The 27468-nt window shown below is 42.4% G+C and overlaps 2 protein-coding genes across 7 annotated transcripts in view; both read right to left on the minus strand.

The window, feature by feature from the left end:
- mtr (5-methyltetrahydrofolate-homocysteine methyltransferase) overlaps positions 1 to 22010 on the minus strand; it is an 89766-nt gene extending 67756 nt beyond the window's left edge. For all 4 annotated transcript variants that reach the window (XR_011886788.1, XR_011886789.1, XR_011886790.1 and 1 more), the window contains exons 1-5: positions 21675 to 22010; positions 17012 to 17223; positions 15538 to 15627; positions 7425 to 7494; positions 1798 to 1890 (exon numbers count right to left, since the gene is read on the minus strand). Coding sequence is in view for 1 of the 4 variants with exons in the window: in XM_072264900.1 (XP_072121001.1) it covers positions 1798 to 1890; positions 7425 to 7494; positions 15538 to 15627; positions 17012 to 17223; positions 21675 to 21711 (502 nt within the window). In the remaining 3 variants the exon portion in view is untranslated. The remainder of the gene's footprint in view (positions 1 to 1797; positions 1891 to 7424; positions 7495 to 15537; positions 15628 to 17011; positions 17224 to 21674) is intronic.
- Positions 22011 to 24789: 2779 nt separating this feature from the next.
- LOC140201195 (alpha-actinin-2) overlaps positions 24790 to 27468 on the minus strand; it is a 113155-nt gene continuing 110476 nt past the window's right edge. For all 3 annotated transcript variants that reach the window (XM_072264906.1, XM_072264904.1, XM_072264905.1), the window contains one exon: positions 24790 to 26568. In XM_072264906.1, coding sequence (XP_072121007.1) covers positions 26410 to 26568 — 159 coding nt within the window. In that variant the 3' untranslated portion in view covers positions 24790 to 26409. The remainder of the gene's footprint in view (positions 26569 to 27468) is intronic.

Raw genomic sequence — 27468 nt, forward strand, 5'->3', positions numbered from 1 at the left:
TCTGGTTCTGGACTCCCCCAACATCGGGAACATGTTTCCTGCCTCTAGCGTGTCCAATCCCTTAATAACCTTATATGTTTCAATCAGATCCCCTCTCATCCTTCTAAATTCCACTGTATACAAGCCCAGTCGCTCCAATCTTTCAATATATGACAGTCCCACCATCCTGGGAATTAACCTCATGAACCTACGCTGCACTCCCTCAATAGTTAGAATATCCTTCCTCAAATTTGTAGACCAAATTGTATGTTTAAGATCTTAAATATCACAGCAAGTATATAATTCCACCCCTCTAACCAATCATATAAACTCTGTAGCTATGATACAAAGCAGGGTGGTCCAAATCAATCATGTATCTATTCAACTCAGCACTATTCTTTCTATTATAAAACCATATGTGGTACAAACTACACCTTGTAATGACACTAGGAAACGCTGAAGCCAAACAACACTGTTTAGCCGACACTATCAACTTACTCACAAATTAAGAGCACAGTATGTAAATTTTCCTCTTATCCGTACTCTATAGAGTACTGTGCAAAAGTCTTGGGCACATATACATAGCTAGAGTGCCTAAGACTTTTGCACAGTATGGCATATTATGCCTTTCCAGTTACCATATAACACTTAATACTACTGAGCTAATACAAAGCTAAAACAACACACACAAAACGCTGGAGGAACTCAGCAAGTCACCGAGATGTGAGACCTTCATAACTTTGACTGTTTATCATTTTCCATAGATGCTGCCCGTCTTGCTGAGTTCCTCCAGAATTTTGTGTGTGTTGTTTTGGATTTCCAGCATTTGCAGTTTCTCGTGTTTATAATAAAATGCTAAGTACTCTTATTTCTGTTTCCCAACCACCTTCCTATTTTAACCAATATATAGTACAGTGCAAAAGTTGTAAGCACCATAGCTATATATTGGTGCCATTTACAAATAGTGAATTACAAAACAAATAAGGCAAAAATCAACAGAATAGAAATCACTGGCAACTTGGATAACTACTGTAATGCTGAGTTATATTGGCTCGTATATGTCTAGGGGAAATCCCACCCAGCACCTGCCTCAACGCTTCTCACGGAGTCGGTCGGTACACCACTGCTGCCCGAATCATTCCCAAACATCAATCGTCAGCCAGCACACCCAGTACGTTTTACCAAGTACACTTTATAGATATTACTAAGTCTATGAAATTAATATAAATTCGATACAGAAAAGGAAGTAATGTAAAAAAAAGAGGCGCCAGACTTATCAAAGTCCAAGTTCTTCGCACACAACCGTTGGAGCTCAATTGATTTCTGACGACCACCTGGATCCTGTCGACTCACGGCTCGGGACCACCCGAAGTGATCGACTGGAGCCTTTCCGCACATCCGCCTTCCTCCTCGTCTCTCCTCCGACTCCCCGCCAAAAACCCCGTCCACCGTCCTCCCCGTCTCTCCGACTCCCCGTCAAACCCCCATACACCGTCCTCCCCGTCTCTCCTCCGACCCCCCGCCAAAAACCCCATTCCCAGTCATATGAGACAGCATCATCATCCGAAAAAAACGACACATGAACACCCATTGGCTAATAGCACCCTGCTATCTGTAATAACCCAAGCAAATGTCTAGCTAGAGACTTTCTCAGCATTTAACATAACAAAGAAGCATTCCCAAGTATAACATAACAAAGAAGCCATTTTAAATTTAACACACAGTAAAGAAAGACCCCGTACACTACATCTTAACATAATCTTTGGTTTTAGAGACAAGTTCTAAACTCCTCTAATGGCATAGACAATACTTTCTTACTTATGTTTCTGTAGTCTGGTCTCTCCACAGATGGTGATACTGACAATGTTTTGTTGGTTGGTCCTATTGCCCCAGCCACAAATCTTTGGGTACCTGTAACAAACAGCATAACAAATGAAAGCCAAAGTATTTAGGAAGGGCAATAAATAATAAATACTATTAGATAAACGCTTAGCACACTTTTTTTCTCAAGCCAAATTTAAATAGAAACATCAGTAGACAAGTTGGTCCCTCAAACCTGATCTACCACTCAATGAGATTACCTTTAACAGAATGTGGGTGTCACTGGTAGGTCCAAAATCTATGGCTCCTGAAGAATTATCAAAAGGAAAGCTAGACGAGCTGTCTTGTTGAAGCACTGCTGCACATTTTGTAAAGGTGCTCCCACAGTGTCACTGGGTTAGGAGTCCAAGGATTTAGATTTCTGATGATGCACTCATGTCTATATTGATAAAGTGCTTTAAGGGGTTAGTCATGATCAGAATCAACTTCTACCTAAGCAAGGATCTGAACCCGCCGCAACCTATCGCCACAATCGGCCTACAGCAGATGCAATCTCACTAGCTCTCCACTCGGCTTTGGCTCACCTGAACAACAGCAATAGTTACATCAGGTTGCTGTTTATTGATTACCGATCAGCATTCAACATAATCATACCTTCAGTACTAATCAACAAGCTCCAAAACCTGGGCCTCTGCACCCCTCTCTGCAACTGTATCCTTGACTTCCTCATCAGAAGGTACAGTCAGTGTGGACAGGAAATAACATCTGTTCACAGCAATCAACACTGGCGCACCTCAAGGATGTGTGCTTAGCCCACTGTTCCACTCTCTCTACCCATGACTATGTGGCTAGGCACAGCTCAAACAGCATCCATAAATTTGCCAATGACACAACTAATATTGACAAAGTTTCAGGTGGTGGTGGCAAGGAGGCGTACAGGAGTGAGACGGATCAGCTGGAGGCGTGGTGTTGTAACAACAACCTTGCGCTCAATGTCAGTAAGACCAAGAAATTGATTATGGACTTCAGGAAGGGAAAGTTGAAGGAACACACACCAGTCCTCATTGAGTGATCAACCATGGAAAGTGTCAAGAGTTTCAAATTCCTGGATGTCAACATCTGAAAATCTATCCTAGACCTAACATACTAAGACAATTACAAAGAAGGCTTGACGGCAGCTATATTTCATTTAAGAGTTTGAGGAGAATTGGTATGTCACCAAAAACTTTCACAATTTTTTAAGAGATGTACTGTGGAGAGCATTCTAACTGGTTGCATCGCCATCTGGTATGGTGGGACCACTGCTCAGGATCAGAAAAAGCTTCAAAAAATTGTAAAGTTAGGCAGCTCCATCATACACACTAGCCTCCCCAGCATTGAGGACACCCTCAAAAAGGCAACACCCATCACCCAGGACATGCCTGCTGCAGAATGAGGTTGGAACTGATCAGATGCCTCCCTGATGGTATTGCATGATGGATGAGAATCTGCTTATACTTCTCAGCATTGAGGATTCCATTAATTCTGACCAGATCACCAACCCCATTTGCAGAGATGCAGCCCCAAACCTGCAGGGACTCTCCACTGTGCTTCACTCTTGACTGCAGACACTCGTCCATACAACACTCTCCAGCTCTTCAGACAAACTGCCTCTTGTTTGAACGAAAAATTTCAAATTGTGACTCATTCCGGAGCACTTGCTGCCATTTCTCAGCACCCCATTCCCTGTGTTTTCGTGTGTCGATAAGTCCCTTGACTTTGTTTCCACTTTGGAGGAATAGCTTTTTGAAAGCAACTTTCTCATGAAGAGCACTTCTGACAAGAATTCTCTGGACTGCAGAGGGCTAATATTGGGTTCTAGTGGTTTCTGTGAGTTCAGAGCTGATAGCAGTGTTGGACTTCTGATTCAGAAGGGATGTCAGTTTGTCATAAGTCTCATCTGCAGCACTCAGTTTCCGTAGTTGACCACTGTATTTAAGTCCACAGCCTTGCCCATTTCTTTGTGCTTCTTCAGAACAGCTTGTTGCAGCACAATTTGAACATAGAACATAGAAAGTTACAGCACATTACAGGACCTTCGGCTCACAATGTTGTGCCGACCATGTAACCTACTCTAGAGACTGCCTAGAGTTTCCCTTGCGCATAGCCCTCTATTTTTCTAAGCTCTTAAAAGACCCTGTTGTATTCGTTCTAACAAAACCACCGGCAGTGTATTCCACGCACCCACCACTCCCTATGTGAAAAACTTACCCCTGACATCCCCTCAGTAACTATTTCCAAGCACCTTAAAACTATGCCCCCTTATGTTAGCCATTTCAGCCCTGGGAAAAAGCCTCTAGTTATCCACATGATCAATACCCCTCATCAGCTTATACATCTCTCTCAGGTCACCTCTCATCTTCCGTCGCTCCAAGAAGAAAAGGCCAAGTACACTCAACCTAATCTCATAAAGTACACCCTTCCAATCCAAGCAATATCCTTGTAAGCCTCCTCTGCACTCTCTCCACAGTATCCATATCCCTCCTGCAGTGAGGTGACCAGAACCGAACACAATACTCCAAGTGGGGTCTGACCCAGGTCTTATTTAGATATAACATTACCTCACAGCTCCTGAAATCAATCCCATGGTTGATGAATGCCAACACACCCTACGGCTTCTTAACAACACTGTCAACCTGCGCAGCAGTTTTAAGTATCCTATCGACATGGACCCCAAGATCTCTCAGATCCTCCACACTGCCAAGAGTCTTACCATTTATATTATATTCTGTCTTCAAATTGGACCTACCAAAATGAACCACTTCACACTTAGCTGGGTTGAAGTTCATCTGCCACTTCTGCATCTTATCAATTTTCTGTTGTAACCTTTGACGACTCTCCAGAACTTTGTGTCATCAGCAAACTTACTAAGCCACCCTTCTTCTTCTTCATCCAGGTCACTGACAAAAAAATCACAAAGAGGCAGGGTCCCAGAACAGATCCCTGTGGAACACCACTAGTCACTGACCTCCATGAAGAACATGAACCATCTACAACCACCCTATGACTGCTTTGGGCAAGCCAGTTCTAGATCAACAAAGCAAGGTCTCCTTGGATCCCATGCCTCCTTACTTTCTGAAGGAGCCTTGCATAGGGAACCTTATCAAATGCCTTACTGTCTTGAAACACTTGTCTGTCACAAAATTTCTGCTTGGAAGAGACCTTGCTAATGCAGGATGACCACCTTGTGTCTTGTTGCTATGCTCACTCTTACCATGATGTAAGAATTGATGATATGAAGGTTAAGCTGTCAAGTCTGCCACATCTTCACCTTTTAGTCTGGTTGTCCTTTGCCCAGACTGGTTGTCCTTCTACACCCATCTCTGTTGCAGTTAACCAATTTTGATCATTCAACTCATTGTATCATTGACCATTAGCATCCTGTTTGTTATCTTTTTTAAATCATGCACTGAATCAGAATTAAGTCTACTATCACCAACATGTGACGTGAAATTTGTTAACTTAGCAGCAAGTTCAATGCAATACATAATATAGAGAAAAAAATAAGAAATAAGTAAATCAATTACAGTATACATATATTGAATAGATTTTAAAAAGTGTAAAAAAACAGAAATACTGTATATTAAAAAAAGGTGAGGTTGTGTCCAAGGTTTCAATGTCCATTTAGGAATCAGATGGCAGAGGGGAAGAAGCTGTTCCTGAATTGCTGACTGTGTGCCTTCAGGCTTCTGTACCTCCTACCTGAACTATATACCTACAAAGTAATGAAGTTTTTATTTGAAAAGTGGTCTATCATTTAATATGTTACTTCCTTTAATGGAATACAAAAATTTCTCCCCAACATTAAATTTTTGGAAAATCAATGTTTGGAAATCTAAAATTTGCTCTTTTCTACTGACCAGTAATGTAGAAGACAAAAAATAAACATCTAAAACAAAATTTATATAAAAAATCAAGGGTGCCTAAGACTTTTGCATAGTACCGTAAAAATAGTGTGTGCACTTGCACCATTGTTAGAAGTAACAAAAAATTAAATTATTCAATGTCAGTACATTTGTAAGCTTTACATGTCAGGATACAATTTAGCTGACAACACAGTTTAATTTTTGCTGTAAGTGCAAACTATGAGATTCATGTCTGCCAAATATTCTTGATGCCACAGTATGAAACAAGATAGTCCAGATAGTCAGGATTTGAAGTGGGATAGCAGGCAGGGGTGGTAAAGATATTTTCATCTGGTGTTTCATAAATAAATATTTTATTTCTGGAGCGGATTTGAAGAGGTCGACAATGGCTTCTCTGTCAGTGAAATCTAAGCCTGAAGTGAATTGCTGGGCAGTGTGTTCTCGGCCCAGAGCGATTCGCTGCAGAGGAGCCCGGGTTCTAATGCAAGGTTCAATCCACTGTTCGGATACTTTAAACACCGGCCCAAATAGACTGGGGCTCCTCTCTCTGCAACGCTAAGGCTGTGAGACTGCCCCAGCTTCAATGTTTCGTGTCCGCGAACATTGCAGTGATTTGTCCTGCTAATATGTTGAACTGAATACCAAGGCTTTGGGCCTACTCTGGGCTGCTCCAGAGATTTGGATCCAAGGAGTCAATTTGGCTTGGAATGCTGTGGCAGCTCATTTCTATTGTTTGCATGATTTGTGTTTTTTTCCTCTTTCTTTATGCACATTTGGGGTTCGTCTTTATCTTACTTAAAATCAGGTTCTTTCATATGTCTTGCTTTGCGGCTGCTGTAAGCAAACAAATCTCAAGGTTGTGTAATTTATACATTCTTTGTTATAAATGTACTTTGAATTTTGAATCTCTGGTATTCCTTACCTCAGATAGCTGTAGATTCTAATCATTATATTTGAAGAGGAGACAGATAGGTTTTTGAAATTTCAGGATATTGAGGGCACAAAGAATCTTACACAGGCATAATGGGAACAATTAATTAGCCACAAATATACTAAACTTACCTCAAAAAGCATAAAAAGCATTGCAATCGAAACGTTGATTGATCATTGTACTTGCATCCAGAAGAAAGCTACTCGCAATATTTCCCTGTATTTTTAATACTTAACATTTCATGAGTCTGGATTTGGTAAGCCCAATAAAAGGATTAGAATACCATTATATTTTGGTTTATAAAACTGAAATTATTTTAAAAATGACATCCTTCACTGGAACAAAGCAGATTCTCGGTAGATCAGAAGCCAGGCAGAATTGAAAACCATATCAAAACTGTGATTGCTCTTGTTCTGTGCTTCATTTGTAATTGGATAATTGACATCATCTGACTACAAGTATTAATAAAATAAGCTAAGAATGAACATATAAAATGAACTTGCACAAAAAACATGCTGGCCCAAGTAATCCAAGTGGTATATTGCATTATAATTCTTCCCATTCTTCTGTATCCAGTTGTAAATCATACAGCCCTTCCCTCCGCCACACCATATGTTCCTTCGATAATGCTGAAGCAAAACTGAACTATTCAATTTAACCATCCACCATCCTAATAAATTCCACCTTCTCCCTGCTTCTTGGATAAAATTGTCTCTGAATTTCCTGGTTCTGTGGTTATTGGCCAAATTTGATACAGCTTATTTTGACAACACAAAGACAATAATAACCTGTTTGTGCTCCCACGTCATCAGCCACCTTCCTGGCCAGCTCTGCTGCAGTTCTGTTTAGTCGATAAACCTGGGACGAAGAAAATCAATACATGTTCAACAGGAAGAACCTGCAGGTCATTATCACAACAAGATAACAGAGCATTCAATTACACGGTTCTTTATCACATTTCAAAGCATTTAATCAATTGATTTAAATACAGCTACAGAGATTGAGATTCAGGAAAGTGGTGGTAATGCACCATTAAGCTGGATGCCAACCGCCGTAAAACAAGATACAGACAGACAGAGATTCAGGAAAATGTAATAAACTCTTGAGATCCCACAATTCATGCTGTTGGTAGAAGGAACATAAGACAGGATGGGGGTCAATTCCTGTGTTCTTTATGAACAGTTCCACCCACTTAAGTAGCGAGGTGAAGACCTGATTTCACATCCCTTCCAAAATGCAGAACTCCACCAGAGTAACACTGAGGGGACTGAGAATGCAACCTTGTGTAGTGAGCTCAAGTTCAAGTTTAATTGTCATTCAACCACACACAATGAATACAGCCAAACAAAACAGCATTCCTCTGAAGCCAAGGTGTAAAACAGAGCCAGCAGTCACACACAGCACATATAAAAACATACACTAACAAAAATAAATTGAAAAGTAATAATGTAGCCCAAGTCCCTGAGTGTCATGGCCTGTAGATTGATGGTGCATGGATGTTGGCCTGGAGCCATATTTCTGCACCAGTGTTTATAATAATCATGGATGAGGTGTTGCTGCCTATTCTTAATGACTGCAGTCTGATGATCAGGATGTTGAGGATTGAGTTGCAGAGGGAGGCATTAACTCCCGAGGTCTGGAGTATGATGATGAGTTTGAATGGAATTAATAGTATTGAAGGTGGAGCTGCAGTCAATTACTTGAGGAGGAAAAAAAATTACTAGGAGCAAATGACAGTCACTAATCCCAATGTAAAAACATCTTTCCAAATGAATAAACCAAACAACTGGAATGCTTTCTAAGCACCACCCACTCAAGAAGATCATTACAAGAGCCACCAGGCTTGTGGTGAACTTTGAGCCAGCCACTGCTACACTGGATAATCTCAACTGCAGCATTTGATCCTGTATTCCTTCATGCAGATCGAGATTAACTTAACTTCATCGAGCTGTAACCTAACGTGGCGATAACATGACTTCTGTAGTAAACTGGATATGCACAGATATTTACTAAAGGCCACACTGACTATGAATGCGAAATCCTGCATCACCAAATATACAATCCCTTTCAAACTACAGATGCTACTGAACTCACTGAGTTCCTCCAGCAGACTGTTGTTCCAGATACAGTCTTGTGTCTACAATAAATATTTACTGTTTTCCTATGCATGGGGTGTATGAGGTGTATGGGGTGTCAGGGAGAGGTAGCACCTCTGGTGGGGAAACATGTCGAGTCCTTTTCAAGGCAGTTTGTCCACCTTTGGTCCTCACCTGGCACTCAGCTCTCACCTGTGGCTCCCGTAGCTGTTTGGATGCGACAGCGGCCACACCCCAGGCAGCGCCTTCAACAAGCCGGCTAAACCAGGTGAGGGTAGCAGACGGGTCTCAAACCCTCGGCGAGATAGGGAGATGTCTATCCCAACATGTGAAGACAGACTCTGGCGGATTGAGCGGACGAGACCAATGGAAGGTCCAACGGTCAAGAAGGCGGTCTCTGCAAGCGTCATGGAACGTGTAGAGCACGACAAGACACAGAAGACGTCCTGGTCATCCACTGTGCCTAGTCCCATCTCCGGCCGTCTCGACTCTTGTCTTGCCACTGGATCCAGATGGGATTTGGGAAGAGAGTGAGGCTGACGCTGCGCAATTCTCCCTCACTTAAATCCAAATCAAGCACTAGTCTCAACACCATCATAAAGCTGGCTGGTGGTGTAGTGGCATCAGCGCTGGATTTCGGGGTGAGAGGTCCCAAGTTCGAATCCGGCCGGCTCCCATGCACGCTCTCCATCCGTGCTGGGTTGAGTGTCGAGCTAGCAACTCGACCTCGTAAAAACTACTAATGGTGTCGAGGTTTTCATCGATAACGATGGATGAACCTTATATATAAATATTGGGCATTAAGCAAGAACATAGAAAAAGAACAGGCCCTGTAGCCCATAATGTTATGCCATAAAAATTAAACTGGAAATAAAATGCCAAATGCTTATACAATATCCATATTCTTTCATCTGTACATTCATGTGCCGATCTAAGAGCCTCTTTAATGCCTCAATTATATTTGCCCTCACCACCACCCTGGCAGCACATCAACCACTTTCTGTGTAAAAAAAACTTGCCCTGCGCAGCTCCTTTGAACATATCCACACACCTTAAATACATCCCCCCCGATAGTAGATTTTTCAACTCTGGAGAAGGAATACCAGCTGTCTACCCTGGCTTTAGCTCTCAATGTTACAACCTCTATCATATTTCCCCTCACCCTCTGCTTCTCCAGGGAAAACATCACACACATGACCAACCTCTGCAGGGTCACTGAACCAGGAAGTATCCTGGTAAACCTCTTCTGCACCCTCTCAACATGCTTCCTTTATTAGGGTGATCAGAACTGAATGCAATACAGTCTAACTAGAATTTTACAAAGGAGCATCATAACTTCCTGACTCTTGACCTCGACTAATAAAAGCATGTCATATGCCTTCTTTACCATCCTTGTGTAGCCACTTTCAAGGAGCTATGGGCTTGGGCTACAAGATCCATTTGCACATCAACATTGTTATAAAGGTCTCGCCATTAACAGTGTTCTGTCAATTTACATTGATCTCCCAAAGTACACCACTTCACATTTAAACTCCATTCGCCATTTCTCTACCCATGTTTACAAACGATCTACGGTACTGTGCATAATTCTTAGGCACATGTAAAAAAAAATCTGTAAAGCCAAAGACTTCTGCACAGTACAGTATTCTTTGCTAGTCCCCTCCATGATCCACAACACCACAAACCTTCGTATCATCCCCATCTTCTTGCTCGTGATATATCAGAATCAGGTTTATTATCACTGGCATGTGTCATGAAATTTGTTAACTTAGCAGCAGTAGTTCAATGCAATACATACAAACCTCATTTCCAGAAAACTTGGGATATTTTCCAAAATGCAATAAAAACAAAAATCTGTGATACGTTAATTCACGTGAACCTTTATTTAACTGACAAAAGTACAAAGAAAAGATTTTCAATAGTTTTACTGACCAACTTAATTGTATTTTGTAAACATACACAAATTTAGAATTTGATGGCTGCAACACACTCAACAAAAGTTGGGACAGAGTTAAAATAAGATTGAAAAGTGCACAGAATATTCAAGTAACACCGGTTTGGAGGACTCCACATTAAGCAGGCTAATTGGTAGCAGGTGAGGTATCATGACTGGGTATAAAATTAGCGTCCATCAAAGGCTCAGTCTTTGCAAGCAAGGATGGGTTGTGGCTCACTCCTTTGTGCCAAAATTCGTGAGAGGATTGTTAGTCAGTTCAAAAGGAACATTCCTCAACACAAGATTGCGTTGAATTTAGGTCTTTCAACATCTACGGTACATAATATTGTGAAAAGATTCAGAGAATTCAAAGACATCTCAGTGCATAAAGGGTAAGGTTGGAAACTGCTGTTGAATGCGTGTGATCTTCGAGCCCTCAGGCAGCACTGCCTAAGAAACTGTCATGCTACTGTGACAATTATAGCCACCTGGGCTAGGGAGTACTTCGGGAAACCATTGTCACTCAACACAGTCTGTCGCTGCAACCAGAAATGCAAATTGAAACTGTATTATGCAAGGAGGAAGCCATACATCAACTCTATGCAGAAACGCCAGTGAGTTCTCTGGGCCCGAGCTCATCTCAGCTGGACCGAAAGACTGTGGAGCTGTGTGCTGTGGTCAGAGGAGTCCACATTTCAGCTAGCTTTCTGAAAAAAATGGGTGTCGAGTTCTCTGTGCCAAAGATGAAAATGACCATCCAGATTGTTATCAGCGAAAGGTGACAAAGCCAGCATCTGTGATGGTATAGGGGTGCATCAGTGCCCACGGCATGGGTGAGATGCATGTATGTGAAGGTACCATTGACTCTGAGGTGTATATTAGGATTTTAGAGAGACATATGTTGCCATCAAGGCAACATCTCTTCCCGGGACATCCATGCTTATTTCAGCAGGACAATGCCAGACCACATTCTGCACGGGCTACAACAGCGTGGCTTTGTAGACACAGAGTGTGTGTGCTTGACTGGCCTGCTGCCAGTCCAGATCAATATATGGTGCATCATGAAGAGGAGAATCAGACAACAGAGACCACAGACTGTTCAGCAGCTGAAGTTTTATATCAAGCAAGGATGGACAAAATTTCCAATTGCAAATCTACTACAATTAGTATCCTCAGTTCCAAAATGATTAAGAAGTGTTATTAAAAGGAAAGGTGATGTAACACAATCGTAAACGTGCCTCTGTCCGAACTTTTGTTGAGTGTGTTGCAGCCATCAAATTCTACATTTGTGTATGTTTACAAAATACAATTAAGTTGGTCAGTAAAACTATTGAAAATCTTTTCTTTGTACTTTTGTCAGTTAAATAAAGGTACACATGAATTAACATATCAGATTTTTGTTTTTATTGCATTTTGGAAAATATCCCAACTTTTCTGGAAATGGGGTTTGTAATATAGAAGGAAAAAAACAAAATAAAATAATAATAAGTAGATCCATTATAGTATACGTATATTGAATAGATTAAAAGTTGTGCAAAAAATAGAATATATATTAAAAAAAGTGCGCTAGTGTCCAAGGGTTCAATGTCCATTGAGGAATCAGATGGCAGAGGGAAAGAAGCTGTTCCTGAATCGCTGAGTGTGTGCCTTCAGGCTTCTGTATCTCCTCCCTGATGGTAACAAAGAGAAAAGGGCATGTCCTGGGTGCTGGAGGTCCTTAATAATGGACGCTGCCTTTCGGAGACACCGCTCCTTGAAACTATCCAGGGTACTTTGTAGGCTAGTACCCAAGATGGAGCTGACTAAATTTACAACCCTCTGCAGCTTCTTTCAGTCCTGTGCAGTAGCCAGCACCCACCCCCCCCCAACCAAAGTGATGCAGCCTGTCAGAATGCTCTCCACAGTACATCTATAGAAGTTTTTGAGTGTATTTGTTGACATACCAAATCACTTCAAACTCCTAATGAAGTATAGCTACTGTCTTGCCTTCTTTATGGCGGTGGCATCCATTAGTCTTGCGAGACCATGGATCTGCACCTGGAAAGTCTTGCTTCAGTCTGTGTTAGAGCAGCATCTGTTGTGGCTGTAGAGGCCCACATGGGAGTGACAGTCTCGGCTGCATCGACTGCACTTGAAGGCGCTGTCCTCCAGAGTTGTCTTGGTGCTGTTTTTCCGATGAGTGTGCTTTTCTTCAGCAGCAAGCCTCAGCTTCTCTTCTCCTCTTTTTAGACCTCTGTGTAGTTTCAGCCTCCAGTGACAGCAATCGCTTTCTTTATAACTACATCGATATGTTAGGAATGCTTTGGAATTTTCTTTAATCCTACTTGCCACAGACTTCATGGCCCATCCTGGTTTATCTTGGTGTTCTCTTCTGGCTTCTTTATAATCCTCAAGAGCTATTGTTGATTTTAGCTTCTTAAACTGGATATATGTTTCCTTCTCCTGCTTGACTAAATTCACCACCACTTCTCTCGGCATCCTTCTCCTTCCTCCTTACTGGGGCACACCCTCTACTCTCTACTCCGTGCAGTTGGCCTTTAAACACCCTTCATATGTCTGATGTGGATTTGCCAAAACACAGCAGTTCCCAATGAACTCTCCCAAATAATTTATATTCACTGATTTTATTTCCTGCTTTCCTGTCGACATGGATCAGAGGATTTGCCAGGCTGATTGGTGCGGTGTATGATTGTTGGTACTGTGTGTTGCACCTCGACTCCAGAGTAACACTTAGCTGTATTCATGTATGGCTGAATGCCAATTAAAGCTGAACTATGAACTAAAACACCGAGAGTACTCAACAGATCAAGGCACATTAGTGAGCAGAGGAGGAGTTGATGCTTCCAATCAAAAGGACCTTTTGTTAGAACTTAAAAACCGAGACAGTCGTTTGTGAAGCTGCAGACAGGGTGGGGGATGTCTCTGATCTGGTAATTGTGAGAATTAGCTGGAAACAGTTTATCTCACAATGAGTGTGAGAACAGAAACAAATGAATATAGATAAAGGGTAGGTTAGGCATGGCCTTCACTCCCACAGGCAGTAATTAAAATAAAAAGAATTACGCTCTTAATATGAAACTCTAACCACCACCAGCTGAACTTCACTTACATGCTACAGAAATTAGTTTATTTAATTACACAAGTCACATGCAAGGCGAATGTTCTTGCTAATTTATACAAACAGTACAAGTTTATTAATAGCAATCGTAATTCTGAAAACTCCTGCACCACCAATTTGTGATAGCCACACTACACAAAAAAAGGACTAGTCTACAATCAAACAATAATAAGTAGCTATATTTCATACGCAGTGTGTCATCAAAGACTTGCAGATTTTTACAAATGAGCCATGGACAGCATTCTGATTGGTTGCATCAACTGCCTGGTATGGATTGAAAGAGGCTGTAGACGGTTGTAAACTCAGCCAGGTTAATCACAGACACAAGCCTCTGCACAATCAAGGATATCTTCAAAAGGTGGTGTCTGAAGGCGGCGACATCCATCATTAAGGACCCTCACCAGCCAGGACATGCCCTCCTCTCATTACTACCATCAGCGAGGTGCAAAAGAGCCTGAACATTTTAGGAAACAGCTTCTGCCATCAGATTTCTGAACACTACCTCAATATTCCTCTTTCTCACACAACTCAGAAATCAAAGTCTGATGGTTGAAGTCCCAGGTTGGCATGTCCTGAAGTCACAGGATGTCTGTGTCTCTGAGCCAGGCTGGAGGTCCGGAAGCGGCCTGTCTGTGCGTGAGTGGAGTGGGAGGCAGGGGAGTTGTTTTGTTTGGTTGCTGTTATTGTACCATTGCTGTTCTGCTGAACATTGTGGCTATGCCCTGCTGGTGGCACTCACGGGCTTCCCCCAGCACATCCTCAGGCTGTGCTGGTTGTTAATGCAAATGGAGCATTTCACTGAATGTTCTGATGTGCATGTGATAAGCAAATAAATTTGACGTAAAAGAAGGTTGAAAGAGAACAGAGGATGTTGCTGGGATTAGAGGACCTGAGTTATAAGGAAAGATTGAGGGGAGATTTGATAGAGGTATACAAAATTATGAGGAGTACAGACAGGGTAAATGCAAGTGGGCTTTTTCCACTGAGGTTTGGGTGGGACGAGCGGTCATATGTTAAAAGTGAAAGGTGAAAAATTTAAGGGGAACGTGAAGGGAAACTTCTTTACTCAGAGGGTCGTGAAAGTGTGGAACCAGCTACCAGCACGTGGGGCATGTGAGCTCAAATTCAATGCTTAAGAGAAGTTTGGATAGCTACATGGATGGTAGGGGTACAGAGGGCTATGGTCCTGGTGCAGGTCAATAGGAGTAGGCAGCTTAAATAGTTTGGCACGAGATGGGCCAAATAGCCTGTTTCTGACTAAGGGTCTCGGCCCCAAACGTCGACTGTACCTCTTCCTAGAGATGCTGCCTGGTCTGCTCCATTCACCAGCAACTTTTATGTGTGTTGCTTGAAATTCCAGCATCTGCAGAATTCCTCATGTTAGCCTGTTTCTGTGCTGTACTTCACCTTGACACTGTTATTGTAATTTACAGCAAACTTGTATGCATTGTACTATTGCCACTAAACAACAAGTTTTATGATGTATGTCAGTGATCATAAACCTAATTCTAATTCTGATGTGTCTTGGCTGCATGGCAGAAGGATTGTTGAGCAGGTCGAGAATGGCCTTTGCTATCCACACTCCAGCCCTCTTCTCCTGTTACCTCTCCAGGAGAGCTAAAGTTAATCACAAAAACATCTCTGAAGCAGGGACGAAAAGCATCTTGAATAAAAAAAAATAAAAAAAATGGTATTATCTTGTCACACTTTTTCTCAGACATCCATTTCCAGGTAGAGGAACGATTTCTTACCAAATGCTCCAATCCATAGTCAGCTTGTGCAACTCTTGTACTACTGAAGGTGTTTGTCTCCACAATGTCTGCTCCAGCCAGCAAATACTCCTAAATTAAAAAGACACCTTGCTCAGAAAAGGAAATAAAATCTTTATTATCCAGGAAGTAATGTTATACTTCTTAAGTCAACTTTTGGGAAATTGCTTTTTAAATTCAGTTTTGCGCTACACCATGTTTTCTTCAGGGAACCTGTTTTTATAAATCTCATTTTCAATCATTCTTATTATACTACCTACCCTTCAATGGCACAGCTAACATAAAAAGGCCATCCCAACCACCTGACAGCTGCCTTCTTGAGCCAATGAAATCCTTTCAGTGAAAGAGCAGGAAGTTTTTTTTACTGATATATAGCATTGAGTCCGTCGAGCCACATTGCCCAATAATCCCTCACTTTAATCCTCGCCTAATCAGGGGACAATTTACAATGATTAATTAACCTAGCAACCAGTATGTCTCTGGACTGTGGGAGGAAACCCACACAGTACGTACAGAATTCTTACAGGTATTGGCGGGAATTGAAGCCGGGTCACTTGCTCTGTAAAGTGTTGTGCTAACCACTATGATACCGTGCCGCCCAAAGTTCAAGGATAATTACCCAAGAACAAAAAGTGTTAAATTTGAATTCAGATGTTTTGCAGTTAGTAGGGGAGTTTGCATATGATGCTCTCATTCACCCCACTCACGTCTGAAATATTGTTGAAAATGCCATGCTGAGTTGCTGCAGTACACTTTATGCACACAAACATGTAACTGATGCAGTACATTAATTTGTCAAGTATTTAAGAACACTTTCCCCCTCTGCTCCTTTGTCAAACACAGACTTTGAGCACCAGCTACTTCATTTACTCCAGGGCTCCTGTGGCCATTGGGTCTCACTTCCTTCCTATGAATTTGAATCAAACTTTCCCTCACTCTATTTCTATTGTTCCTAATGACAGTCTATATTCCAAAAATAGTGATGGAGCAGAGATTGGCAAAGTGAAAACAGAGTTGGACAGGCAAATAGAGGAAAGTTGAATAATATGAAAGCAAAACAGAAAAGTGTGGTATTCTCTAAATGTGGAAAAAACACTAAAGGTAATGACTCTGGCCTACATTCTCCACCTTTTGGCCCGATTTTCAGTGCGACTTCCCCTTAATTGCTTTCCAGGCAAAACATTCAGGACTCTAGACTCTTTTTCTGCTCATACCTGCACAAAACATGCCAAATCACATGAACTGTAAAACTCAGATCCTGCTCTCTCAGAGTGGCAAACCAGTTTTTACCCTTTTGGGAAAGCAATTAGGACTGAACAACAGCCACACAAATGAAGTAGAGAATGTTCACGATTTCTGTTCCCAGAAAGATCATCAATGGTTTTTAACTAATCAAAGTAAGTCTGTCATTTACAATTCCTGTAACTTTAATCCAAGATGAAGGTTTTTGCCATACCTCATGAATTTTGCAGATAATGTCTGCTTGTGTTATACTGAGAAGGTCATTATTCCCTTTTAAAGGCCTAGGATGATCTTTGAATTCCTCACCACGATAATCATCTTCGTCAAGTTTACACTGCTGAATCATGGTACCCATCCCTCCATCCAACACCATGATACGCCTTTGCAGAATTCTTTTAAGTTCATCTTGAGCACAGTTCCTTAATTCTGGAATTGAGATGATTTCTTTTTAAAATCAAGTGCAAGATAGAATACACATTTTAAAAATATAATACATCAAGTCCTGAACATCAGCTGACAGGAATGTAATTCAAATGTCACTGTGGTAATTGTTCTCAGCTGAAGGAAACACAATTTATTGAATTAAAGAATGCAAAGAAATGTAGTTAGTGAGATGGAGGCACTGTAAACTAGATTCATAAACTGAATGTATTTCTTAAACTTTCCAATATTTAAGTAAATTGCAGCTTTTCCAGAAGTGGACAAATAGCTATCAACACAAAGGAGGAAACTGAGAGGCATGATGGAGTTCAGTCATTGAACAGCCGGCTTCTCAAGTATATTTAAATTAATTACATAAAACTATCCCTTCAAGAAAGAACGTATATTTATTTAGTGTCTCATTATGTTTATGGCATCCTGGGATACCATAGAGACAAGAGACCTATTTCAAGTTTGGTCACTGTTAATGAGGCAAACCAACTGATGTACACAGAGGTAATAAACAACACTGGGTTGATGGTTATGGTGGAAATGCTGGCCAGGAGAACTTTTTGCCATTGAAATATTTGTCTAACAGAATACGCTGAAAGTACTGAGCAAGCGCAGATCAATTTAGCATTTGATCTTACACTAGAACACGTCCATATTAATGCACTGAAATATGAGATTTCACATTTCAAGTTTGTAGTGGAGCTTTTTAGTTCACAATAACAATGTATACACCATAAGAAAGATGATACTTGGCGAGTGCATATGAAGCCTTCAAAGTAAGTCCGTGCTGAAATAAGTACAAACATTCCTCAGCACTAAGAATCTTTACAGTTAAAACATAAATAATTGGATTTTCATCAGAAATTCATTTTTGCTTCAGCAACACATCCTCGTGATTATCCTATCAACAGAGTTTTAGTGAAACTTTTATCAGATAAAAACAAAAGACAAAGATCAGCTTTATAAAGATTATAAAGAATAGATGATGAAATGCACAGATTAAGATTTCAGCACACAATTGCAGGAAAAGAATACAGTGAGATTCTGGTTAATTGGGACACATCAGGACCAGTACATTCTGGCCCAATTAAGTGCTGCCCCAATCAGCTGAAGTTTCATGGAAATAGTTAAAGAGGTATTTTAAAAAGCCAAACTACCATTTAACTAAGAAAAATTACGAATTAAAATGAAATACAGAACACATTAGAACATTACCACTACCTTAACAGTACTATAAAACTGTATTATTTCCTAATAGTTATCGACAGAAGAATTCATTCAGTGTATGTCTTTTAATTGACTGTAAATTAACAAAATCAGTGCAGACACCTAGTGTAGACAATGGACTGCATTCACACAATACTTTCGACAACTGCATCCAAATTTTCATTTTCATTGTAACATTCAAGATGATTGTCAGTTCATTCAAATTTTTCATAGTTCCTAACTTGTTGAAGAAGTAAAATAGTTTTATTTTCACTCCCGCCTGTTTTTGGTATCTTTAAACCTGAATGCTTGAAACCGCAGTCAGCAAAACAGTTCTGAGTTGTCTTACAGCTTATTTCTTGCCAACTATCAGTGACACATAATCAGGGCTTTTTGAACACAAACACAGGCAACTGACTCTATTTTAAGAACTGTTCATTCTAAGCACAGTGCAGTGTCTAACAGCCACCGACTGAGGCTAGTTATAAAAACTCTTCGGCAACTGTCTCCTGTCCCAATTAAGTGGCATAGTGCCCCAAATAAACGAAGGAAATCACAGCAACACACATCAAAGTTGCTGGTGAACGCAGGCCAGGCAGCATCTCTAGGAAGAGGTACAGTCGACGTTTCGGGTCGAGACCCTTCGTCAGGACTAACTGAAGGAAGAGCTAGTAAGAGATTTGAAAGTGGGAGGGGGAGGGGGAGATCCAAAATGATAGGAGAAGACAGGATGGGGAGGGTTGGAGCCAAGAGCTGGACAGGTGATTGGCAAAAGGGATATGAGAAGATCATGGGACAGGAGGCCCAAGGAGAAGGAAAGGGGGGGGGGAACCCAGAGGATGGGCAAGGGGTATAGTCAGAGGAAGAAAAAGGAGAGAGAGAGAGAGAGAAAGAAAGAATGTGTGTATATAAATAAATAAAAGATGGGGTATGAGGGGGATGTGGGGCATTAGCGGAAGTTAGAGAAGTCAATGTTCATGCCATCAGGTTGGAGGTTACCCAGACGGAATATAAGGTGTTGTTCCTCCAACCTGAGTGTGGCTTCATCTCTATAGTAGAGGAGGCCGTGGATAGACATACCAAAGTGGGAATGGGATGTGGAATTAAAATGTGTGGCCACTGGGAGATCCTGCTTTCTCTGGCGGACAGAGTGTAGGTGTTCAGCAAAACAATCTCCCAGTCTGCATTGGGTCTCGCCAATATATAGGCCACATCGGGAGCACCGGACACAGTATATCATCCCAGCCGACTCACAGGTGAAGTGTCACTTCACCTGGAAGGACTGTCTGGGGCCCTGAATGGTGGTGAGGGAGGAAGTGTAAGGGCATGTGTAGCACTTGTTCCGCTTACAAGGATAAGTGCCAGGAGGGAGATCAGTGGGGAGGGATGTGGGGGACGAATGGACAAGGGAGTTGCATAGGGAGCGATCCCTGCAGAAAGCGCGGGGGGGGGGGAGAAGATGTGCTTAGTCCCTCCTGGCACTTATCCTTGTAAGCGGAACAAGTGCTACACATGCCCTTACACTTCCTCCCTTACCACCATTCAGGGCCCCAGACAGTCCTTCCAGGTGAGGCGACACTTCACCTGTGAGTCGGCTGGGGTGATATACTGCGTCCGGTGCTCCCGATGTGGCCTCCATACGCAGATTGGGAGATCATTTTGCTGAACACCTACGCTCTGTCCGCCAGAGAAAGCAAGATCTCCCAGTGACCAAACATTTTAATTCCACATCCCATTCCCACTTTGGTATGTCTATCCACAGCCTCCTCTACTGTAAAGATGAAGCCACACTCATGTTGGAGGAACAACACCTTATATTCCGTCTGGGTAGCCTCCAACCTGATGGCATGAACCTTGACTTCTCTAACTTCTGCTAATGCCCCACCTCCCTCTCGTACCCCATTCATTATTTATTTATATACACACATTCTTTCTCCCTCTGTCCCTTTGACTATACCCCTTGCCCATCCTCTGAGTTTTTTTTACCCCCTCCCCCTTTTCCTTCTCCCTGGGCCTCCTGTCCCATGATCCTCTTATATCCCTTTTGCCCATCACCTGTCCAGCTCTTGGCTCCATCCCTCCCCCTCCTGTCTTCTCCTATCATTTTGGATCTCCCCCCCCTTTCAAATCTCTTACTAGCTCTTCCTTCAGTTAGTCCTGACAAAGGGTCTCGGCCCGAAACGTCGACTGTACTTCTTCCTAGAAATGCTGCCTGGCCTGCTGCGTCCACCAGCAACTTTGATGTGTGTTGCTTAAATTTCCAGCATCTGCAGAATTCCTCGCGTTTATGAAGGAAATCACAGCTCTTTCGATTGGTTTTCATTCTTTAAGAGTTATCCCAAATAAGCGGCTGCCTTAATTAACCAATGGCCCAATTAACGGGAATCTACTGTACCTTTAATGTCCTAAGGACATACTAAAGCTTTACAGATAACCTAAATTATTAGATCAATTTTTGCAACAAAATAGAACAGCCAATTTATGTCGCGGCAAGGATCCAAAACAGCAACATACGTGAGCAGGCAGTATTTTAAAATGCCTTTGGTTGAATACCAACATTTACATGAAAATATTAACAAATCCACTCGAGATAACAAACAGATGCTCTGAGTAACATCGCACCTGCAGGAAGGGATCTCCAGTTGCGTTGCATCGTCGTAAACGCAAGAGTTAAATGAGAACATATCCTCTGGATTGCGGCAGGAACCAGCCACCAGCAGGTCAGCGACCTGAAACATTAACTTCGTTGCTCTGTGGATGTTGCCTCTGCCGGGGACCGAAGAACAGCGTCTTCTCCGCCGCTGGCAAACTCCTGAATCATCACACTGTCTCTCTCTCTCTCTCTCTCTCTCTCACACACACACACACACCGGTGGTGCTGCCAAGTTCCTGTGCCCTTAACTCTACCTCTCTCGATTATTCCGCTATTGTCACTTTAACAAATCTTCATGCTTAACTTCAATTTGGGCCAAAATCTTTGCGCAATTCCATTGCTTTGCGTGTGTGGTTGTATTTATTGTACTCGTCCAGCTTTAGGGGAGCAAGGAATTTCAGTGCACCCTGGTGAAGATGGCAATAAATTAATATGACCTAAAACACCACGCTTGTGCACTAGGCAAAATCTCCTGTCCCAGGAGGACCCTCACTCGCAGGGCCTCCCCCTACACCCCCTTTTACCCTCTCGGTGCTGCCCCCACCCCACCGGCCGCTCACCCCGCCCACGGCCCACCTCTACTTACCCGCTCCCCCCGATCCCGTCGCGTAAGCCGGCGCCATGTGTCCTCTGTGTGCCAGCCTGGCAACTTTCAGCCTCGTCCCGCACCCGGCGCGGCCCACAGCCCGGGCCCCTCTCGCTCCCGCGATCAGCAACACTGTGAAGATTCTCGTTGGGACCAGTAGCTCCGAAACAAGCCCATGGTTGCGTTCGGCACCGCTCCAGTCACCCGTCCCTATTCTCAACTACAGCATGCGCGCCTCCTCTAGTGCGCAGGCGCCATTCCTGCCCCGCCGGCCGTCCCTTCTCCAGTGCGCAGGCGCCATTCCTGCCTCGCCGGCCGTCCCTTCTCCAGTGCACAGGCGCCATTCCTGCCCCGCCGGCCGTCCCTTCTCCAGTGCGCAGGCGCCATTCCTGCCTCGCCGGCCGTCCCTTCTCCAGTGCACAGGCGCCATTCCTGCCTCGCCGGCCGTCCCTTCTCCAGTGCGCAGGCGCCATTCCTGCCTCGCCGGCCGTCCCTTCTCCAGTGCGCAGGCGCCATTCCTGCCTCGCCGGCCGTCCCTTCTCCAGTGCGCAGACGCATTTCCTGACCTCCGGACACTCTTCCTACTCAAGAAGTTGTCACATGCAACGACCCTTCGAACCGTTTCCTGCATTAACAATGGGCAGCTGCCCATAGGCAGGTTTCCGGTAGGATGGTGGCGCGCTCGGTCGCAGCGACCTCACCGGAGCCAAACAAAGGTGTAATTGTTTGTCCTTCGAGTTTTCTGTGCAATCGCAAGACACCGCTGGATCTTGTGTACTACAGGTCCGAACTGATGCTGGCTGCGCAACGCGTTGTCAGCGGATGCATCCTTCCAAGGAGCAAGGTCAGGCAGTGCGTGGTCCCAAGAAACAGTGCAAAGGATTGTCTTATCACAAGCTAAAAACTCTGCAGGTGCAACACACAAGATTCTGGAGGAACTTAGCAGGGCTGGCAGCATCTGTGGAAAAAAGTATAGTTGATGTTTTGGGCATATAGTAACTATGTTCTTCTGCTATCATAATTATATGTGTTGCATGTGACTGTTGGTACTATGCTTGCACTTTGGCTCCAGAGGAACACTTCCATTTGGCCACATTCATGTATGGTTGAGTGACATTTAAACTGGAATTGCCACTTCCATGGCACCAGGCACTGCTAATATGGCAAACTATCCCATTAAAGTGTTACTACACATGAGCAATCCTCACAGATGTGACAGCATCTCTACCACATCTGGGATGCAAAGGCTGGAGTGATTCTTCAGATGCTGGAAATCGTGAGCAATACACACAGAATACTGGAGGAACTCAGCAAGTCAGACAGCATCGACGTAGGGGGAATGAAGAGTCAACGTTTTGGGCCAAGACCCTTCATCGGGGTTAGATTCCTGACACAGAGAATCAATTCGAGTGGTCCATGGCTGATCTTTGTAAGCCTCTTAAAAAAAAGTCACATCTTTTTTCATATTTGCTCAAAACCTGCACATCTGGAAGGCAAACTGAAAAAGCTGGAAACATCAAGTCAAGAAGCATGCAAGGAAAGACTGGGGTTAACATCTGATCTTTCATTTGTTTATATTTGATGGAATCTGCAACAAAAACAAATGCTGGAAGAACTCAGCTGACCAAGCAGCATCTGTGGAAAAAGAAACCAGTTAACATTTCAGATCAAAGACCCTTCATCTATTAATAAGATCCCTCAAATGCTTTTATATTAATAATTCCTGGTTTCTCCTCAGTAGAACTGGAGCACCACATGGAAATTTATGAATTAACAGAAATACGCCTGAGTTATCTAATTTATAAACAATGCAGAACTCAGATTTCAAGAATTCATTGCAGTTTTAAGTTTCCACAATTATTGTGTCAGCATGCTATTGAAGCTGCAAATAAATAGTTGTTCAGTGTTCTGTTCACAGCAAGGTATCATCTGTTGTGGTACTTGACAGTTTATTCCTATGTCATTCAGTTAGCCAACCCCACATGAGAGGAGCTCACATGTTGTACAAGCAGCATGATCAATAAAGTTCAGTTGAATGTCCTGCAAGCTGTCATGCTGCTGTGTTCTCTGCACTGTCCATCAATATCAAACACATCATCTATACCAAATAAACTTACAAAATAAGGTTACAGAGTCAACCAGTTTAGCAAGTATTCATTTTAATAAAGTTTCAATCGTCACTAAGGATAAAAACATGTTGTTATATTTTACAAGTAACTTTACAGGGGCAAAGGTCTGAAATCTCCAGAACATTTTACTACTTTACCATAAAATAGCAGAGGATGTGTTTTACCAACTCCTCCCACCCCCATGCTCCCATAACAAACTAAGGAATACAAAAGGCCTGGACTTGCAATACAAGAGGAAATCTGCAGATGCTGGAAATTCAAGCAACACACAAAAAAAAATGCTGGTGAACGCAGCAGGCCAGGCAACATCTATAGGAAGAGGTACAGTCGATGTTTCAGGCCGAGACCCTTCATCAGGCCTAACTGAAAGAAGAGATAGTAAGAAGTTTGAAAGTGGGAGGGGGAGATCTGAAATGATAGGAGAAGACGGGGGGGGGGGGGAGGGATGGACCTAAGAGCTGGAAAGTTGTTTGGCAAAAGGGATACGAGGCTGGAGCAGGGAGAGGATCATGGGATGGGAGGCCTGGGGAGAAAGAAAGGGGGAGGGGAGCACCAGAGGAAGATGGAGAGCAGGAAAGGAGTTTTAGTGAGAGGGACAGAAGGAGAAAGGGGGGGAATAATAATAATGGATGGGGTACGAAGGGGAGGTGGGGCATTAACATTAGTTAGAGAAGTCAATGTTCATGCCATCAGCCCCTTTGTACCCCATCTGTTATTTATTTGTTTATTATTATTATTTTTCTCTCTCTTTTCTCCCTCTGTCCCTCGCTGTACTCCTTGCCCATCCTCTGGGCTTCCCTCCCCCTTTCTTTCTCCCTGGGCCTCCCATCCCATGATCCTCTCATATCCCTTTTGCCAATCACCTGTCCAGCTCTTGGCTCCATCCTCCCCCTCCTGTCCTCTCCTACCATTTTGGATCTCCCCCTCCCCCTCCCACTTTCAAATCTCTTACTATCTCTTCTTTCTGTTAGTCCTGATGAAGGGTCTCGGCCTGAAATGTCGACTGTACTTCTTCGAGAGATGCTGCCTGGCCTGCTGCGTTCAACAGCATTTTTTGTGTGGGGGACTTGCAATATGCCCATTTTTAAATATATGCCAAGAAGCATATTCTGCAAAATCCAATACTAAAAAAAAAATCAGAAACTGGGAATTCATTATGATTAATGACAGTTCTTTGTACAATTTGCGTAACAGATAATGTTAAGTCAGTAGTTCACATCTCCCTTGATGTTTGACATCCAACATTAAACTCAACCCAGGTGAAAATACATCAGTTTGTTAACTGAGGTGTTTCATATACTAAATCCGATACACAAAATACAAACATTTGTATTTCAGATGGTGGAAATTTGAAAAAGCTCACAAAACATTTGAAGTATTTAGCAGATAAAGCAGCATCTATGAAAACAAACATTTCAAGTTCAGTATCTTTCACAGTGGTTTCTATGTTCATACATTTGACAATTACAAATATTACAAAGGAAAGGGATGAGGAATCCAAGTCCAAAAAGAATAAGGGGAACAGATCATTAAATTAATTTACACAGGGGTGACAAGTATACAGCACAGAATACACCCAGCATGGTGCAACCAAACATGCTTAGTAGCTTCACATGACAACCAAACAGATGCACCAACCTACAGGTCTGAAGCAAAAAAAAAGAAAATACTAGAAGCAGTTAGCTAGTCGGACAGCATTTGTACAAAAAAGAATTGAGTTTCAGAGTAACATAGCAAAATGCTAGAGGAACTCAGCAAGTCGGGCAGCATCTGTGGAGAAAAATTAAGTGACAATGTTTTGGGCTATGCTAAGTCCTGCTGAAGAGTCTTGACAGAAATGTGGATTCTTTATTCCATTCCATTGATGCTGCCTGACCTGCTGAGTTCCTCCAGCATTTTGTCTGTGTTACTCTGGACTTACAGCATCTGCAGAGTCTCTTGTGTTTGGAATACGTGTTTCAGGTGAGCTTTGCTTCCTTTTTCTACAGATGCTGCTTGACCTGATGGATATTTCCAGCATTTTCTGTTTTTATTTCAGATTTCCAGCATCTGCAGTTTTCTTCCCCCCCACCCAAGTACTAACATGGGAGAGCAGCGGGTGCCAAAGGAGAGATGTGCACAGTGTTTCTGTGCTCATGACTGGCCCATAAGTTTATTCCTTGATCGCTGTCACAAACTGCATTTAAGTTATGACAAATAATTGAGTTTTTCCATAGAAATACTGTAATAGGAGTATGAACTGCTTACTTTAAAGTACAAGTGGAAAGATAATTTCCTTACATGTTTCATGAACAATTCTATCAAGTCATCTATGAGTCAACTTTAATACCAGGGAAGGTAAATTTTCAATTTTTAAATATGGTTTGGAGTCAGATTTGAGTCACAAAAAGGTATTCAGTCTCATCAAATGCTAATGGATTTTCCCCAAACATTAATACAATTCATACCAGGCTGACATTCTTCTTCATTCTCAAAGTGCTACACACAGCACTACATCCATTTTAGACATTCACTTCTAATTTTGCATTCAAGGTTATTCATTGTTCCACACTTTCTACCATTAAAATATTTAAGCTTTGGAAAGAAAAGGTTGCGAAAATTCTTCATTACAGGTCGCTTTCACCATACAGCGCAGTTGAAAATGAGACATAGTCCAGGGCTCCTGGAATGCTGCCTGGTCCTCGGTACGGTGGCATGCTGGAAATGCAGTACTCAGCCTGCTTGCACGGTAGCTCTCGACGCAATTCCTCAGGAAGAATGTAAGGCTGTTGAAAAACAAAAGTTATTTTGCAAGTCCATTTTAAAACATAAAAATTAATGTCTTCCAAAATTTTACTTGAAAAGCTCTTTGTTAAAATACAAAATTTCTACTAACAGGCCATCACTGGGATATGAATACCTGACTTATGGACACCTACACATACAGTACAAATGAGGTCCTATAAAGTCTGACATATGTAAATTAATTCTTAGGAATGACAGAAGTAGTTTCATCTTTCTAAACTTTTAGTAATTGTTCTTATTAGTTTTATGTGCTTTTGACATCATTTATTACAAAACTGGGGAGTTAATTGTTACCATAGAGTATTTTTTTGTGTATTTTCTTGTTTGTGGATAAAATCGGCTTATGGACATGTGTTCAAACAGAACCTGTTTGTTATCCCGCCAGTGTCTGTAAGGAGTTTGTACATTCTCCCCGTGACAGCATGGGTTTCCTCCCACAGTCCAAAGATGTACCAACACACACAAAATGCTGCCTGGCCTGCTGAGCTCCTCCAGCAATTTGTGTGTGTTGCTCAGATATCCAGCATCTGCAGATTCTCTCTTGTTTGTGATTTCTAAAGATGTACCAGTTGGCAGGTTAATTGGTTATTGCAAATTGATCATTGATTAGGCTAGGATTAAATCAGGAGTTGCTGGGCAGCTCGGCTCAAAGGGCTGGAAGGGCCGGACCCTCAATAAATAATTAATAAATTTGCATTGGAAGAGTTGAAAAGTGGCCAATTTCATAGTGCAGGATGGAATTTAAACTACATGATCAGAAATAAGAACTATCTGCTGCAATAACAAACTTAGCAGGACATTAAAATGCTGGAAGTACTCAAGTCAGGCAGCAGAGAAACAGTACACATTTCAGATCAAAGATTCTTGGATGTCTGGCAATA

The sequence above is a fragment of the Mobula birostris genome, chromosome 8, assembly GCF_030028105.1.
Source record: "Mobula birostris isolate sMobBir1 chromosome 8, sMobBir1.hap1, whole genome shotgun sequence".
Classification (NCBI taxonomy): domain Eukaryota; kingdom Metazoa; phylum Chordata; class Chondrichthyes; order Myliobatiformes; family Myliobatidae; genus Mobula; species Mobula birostris.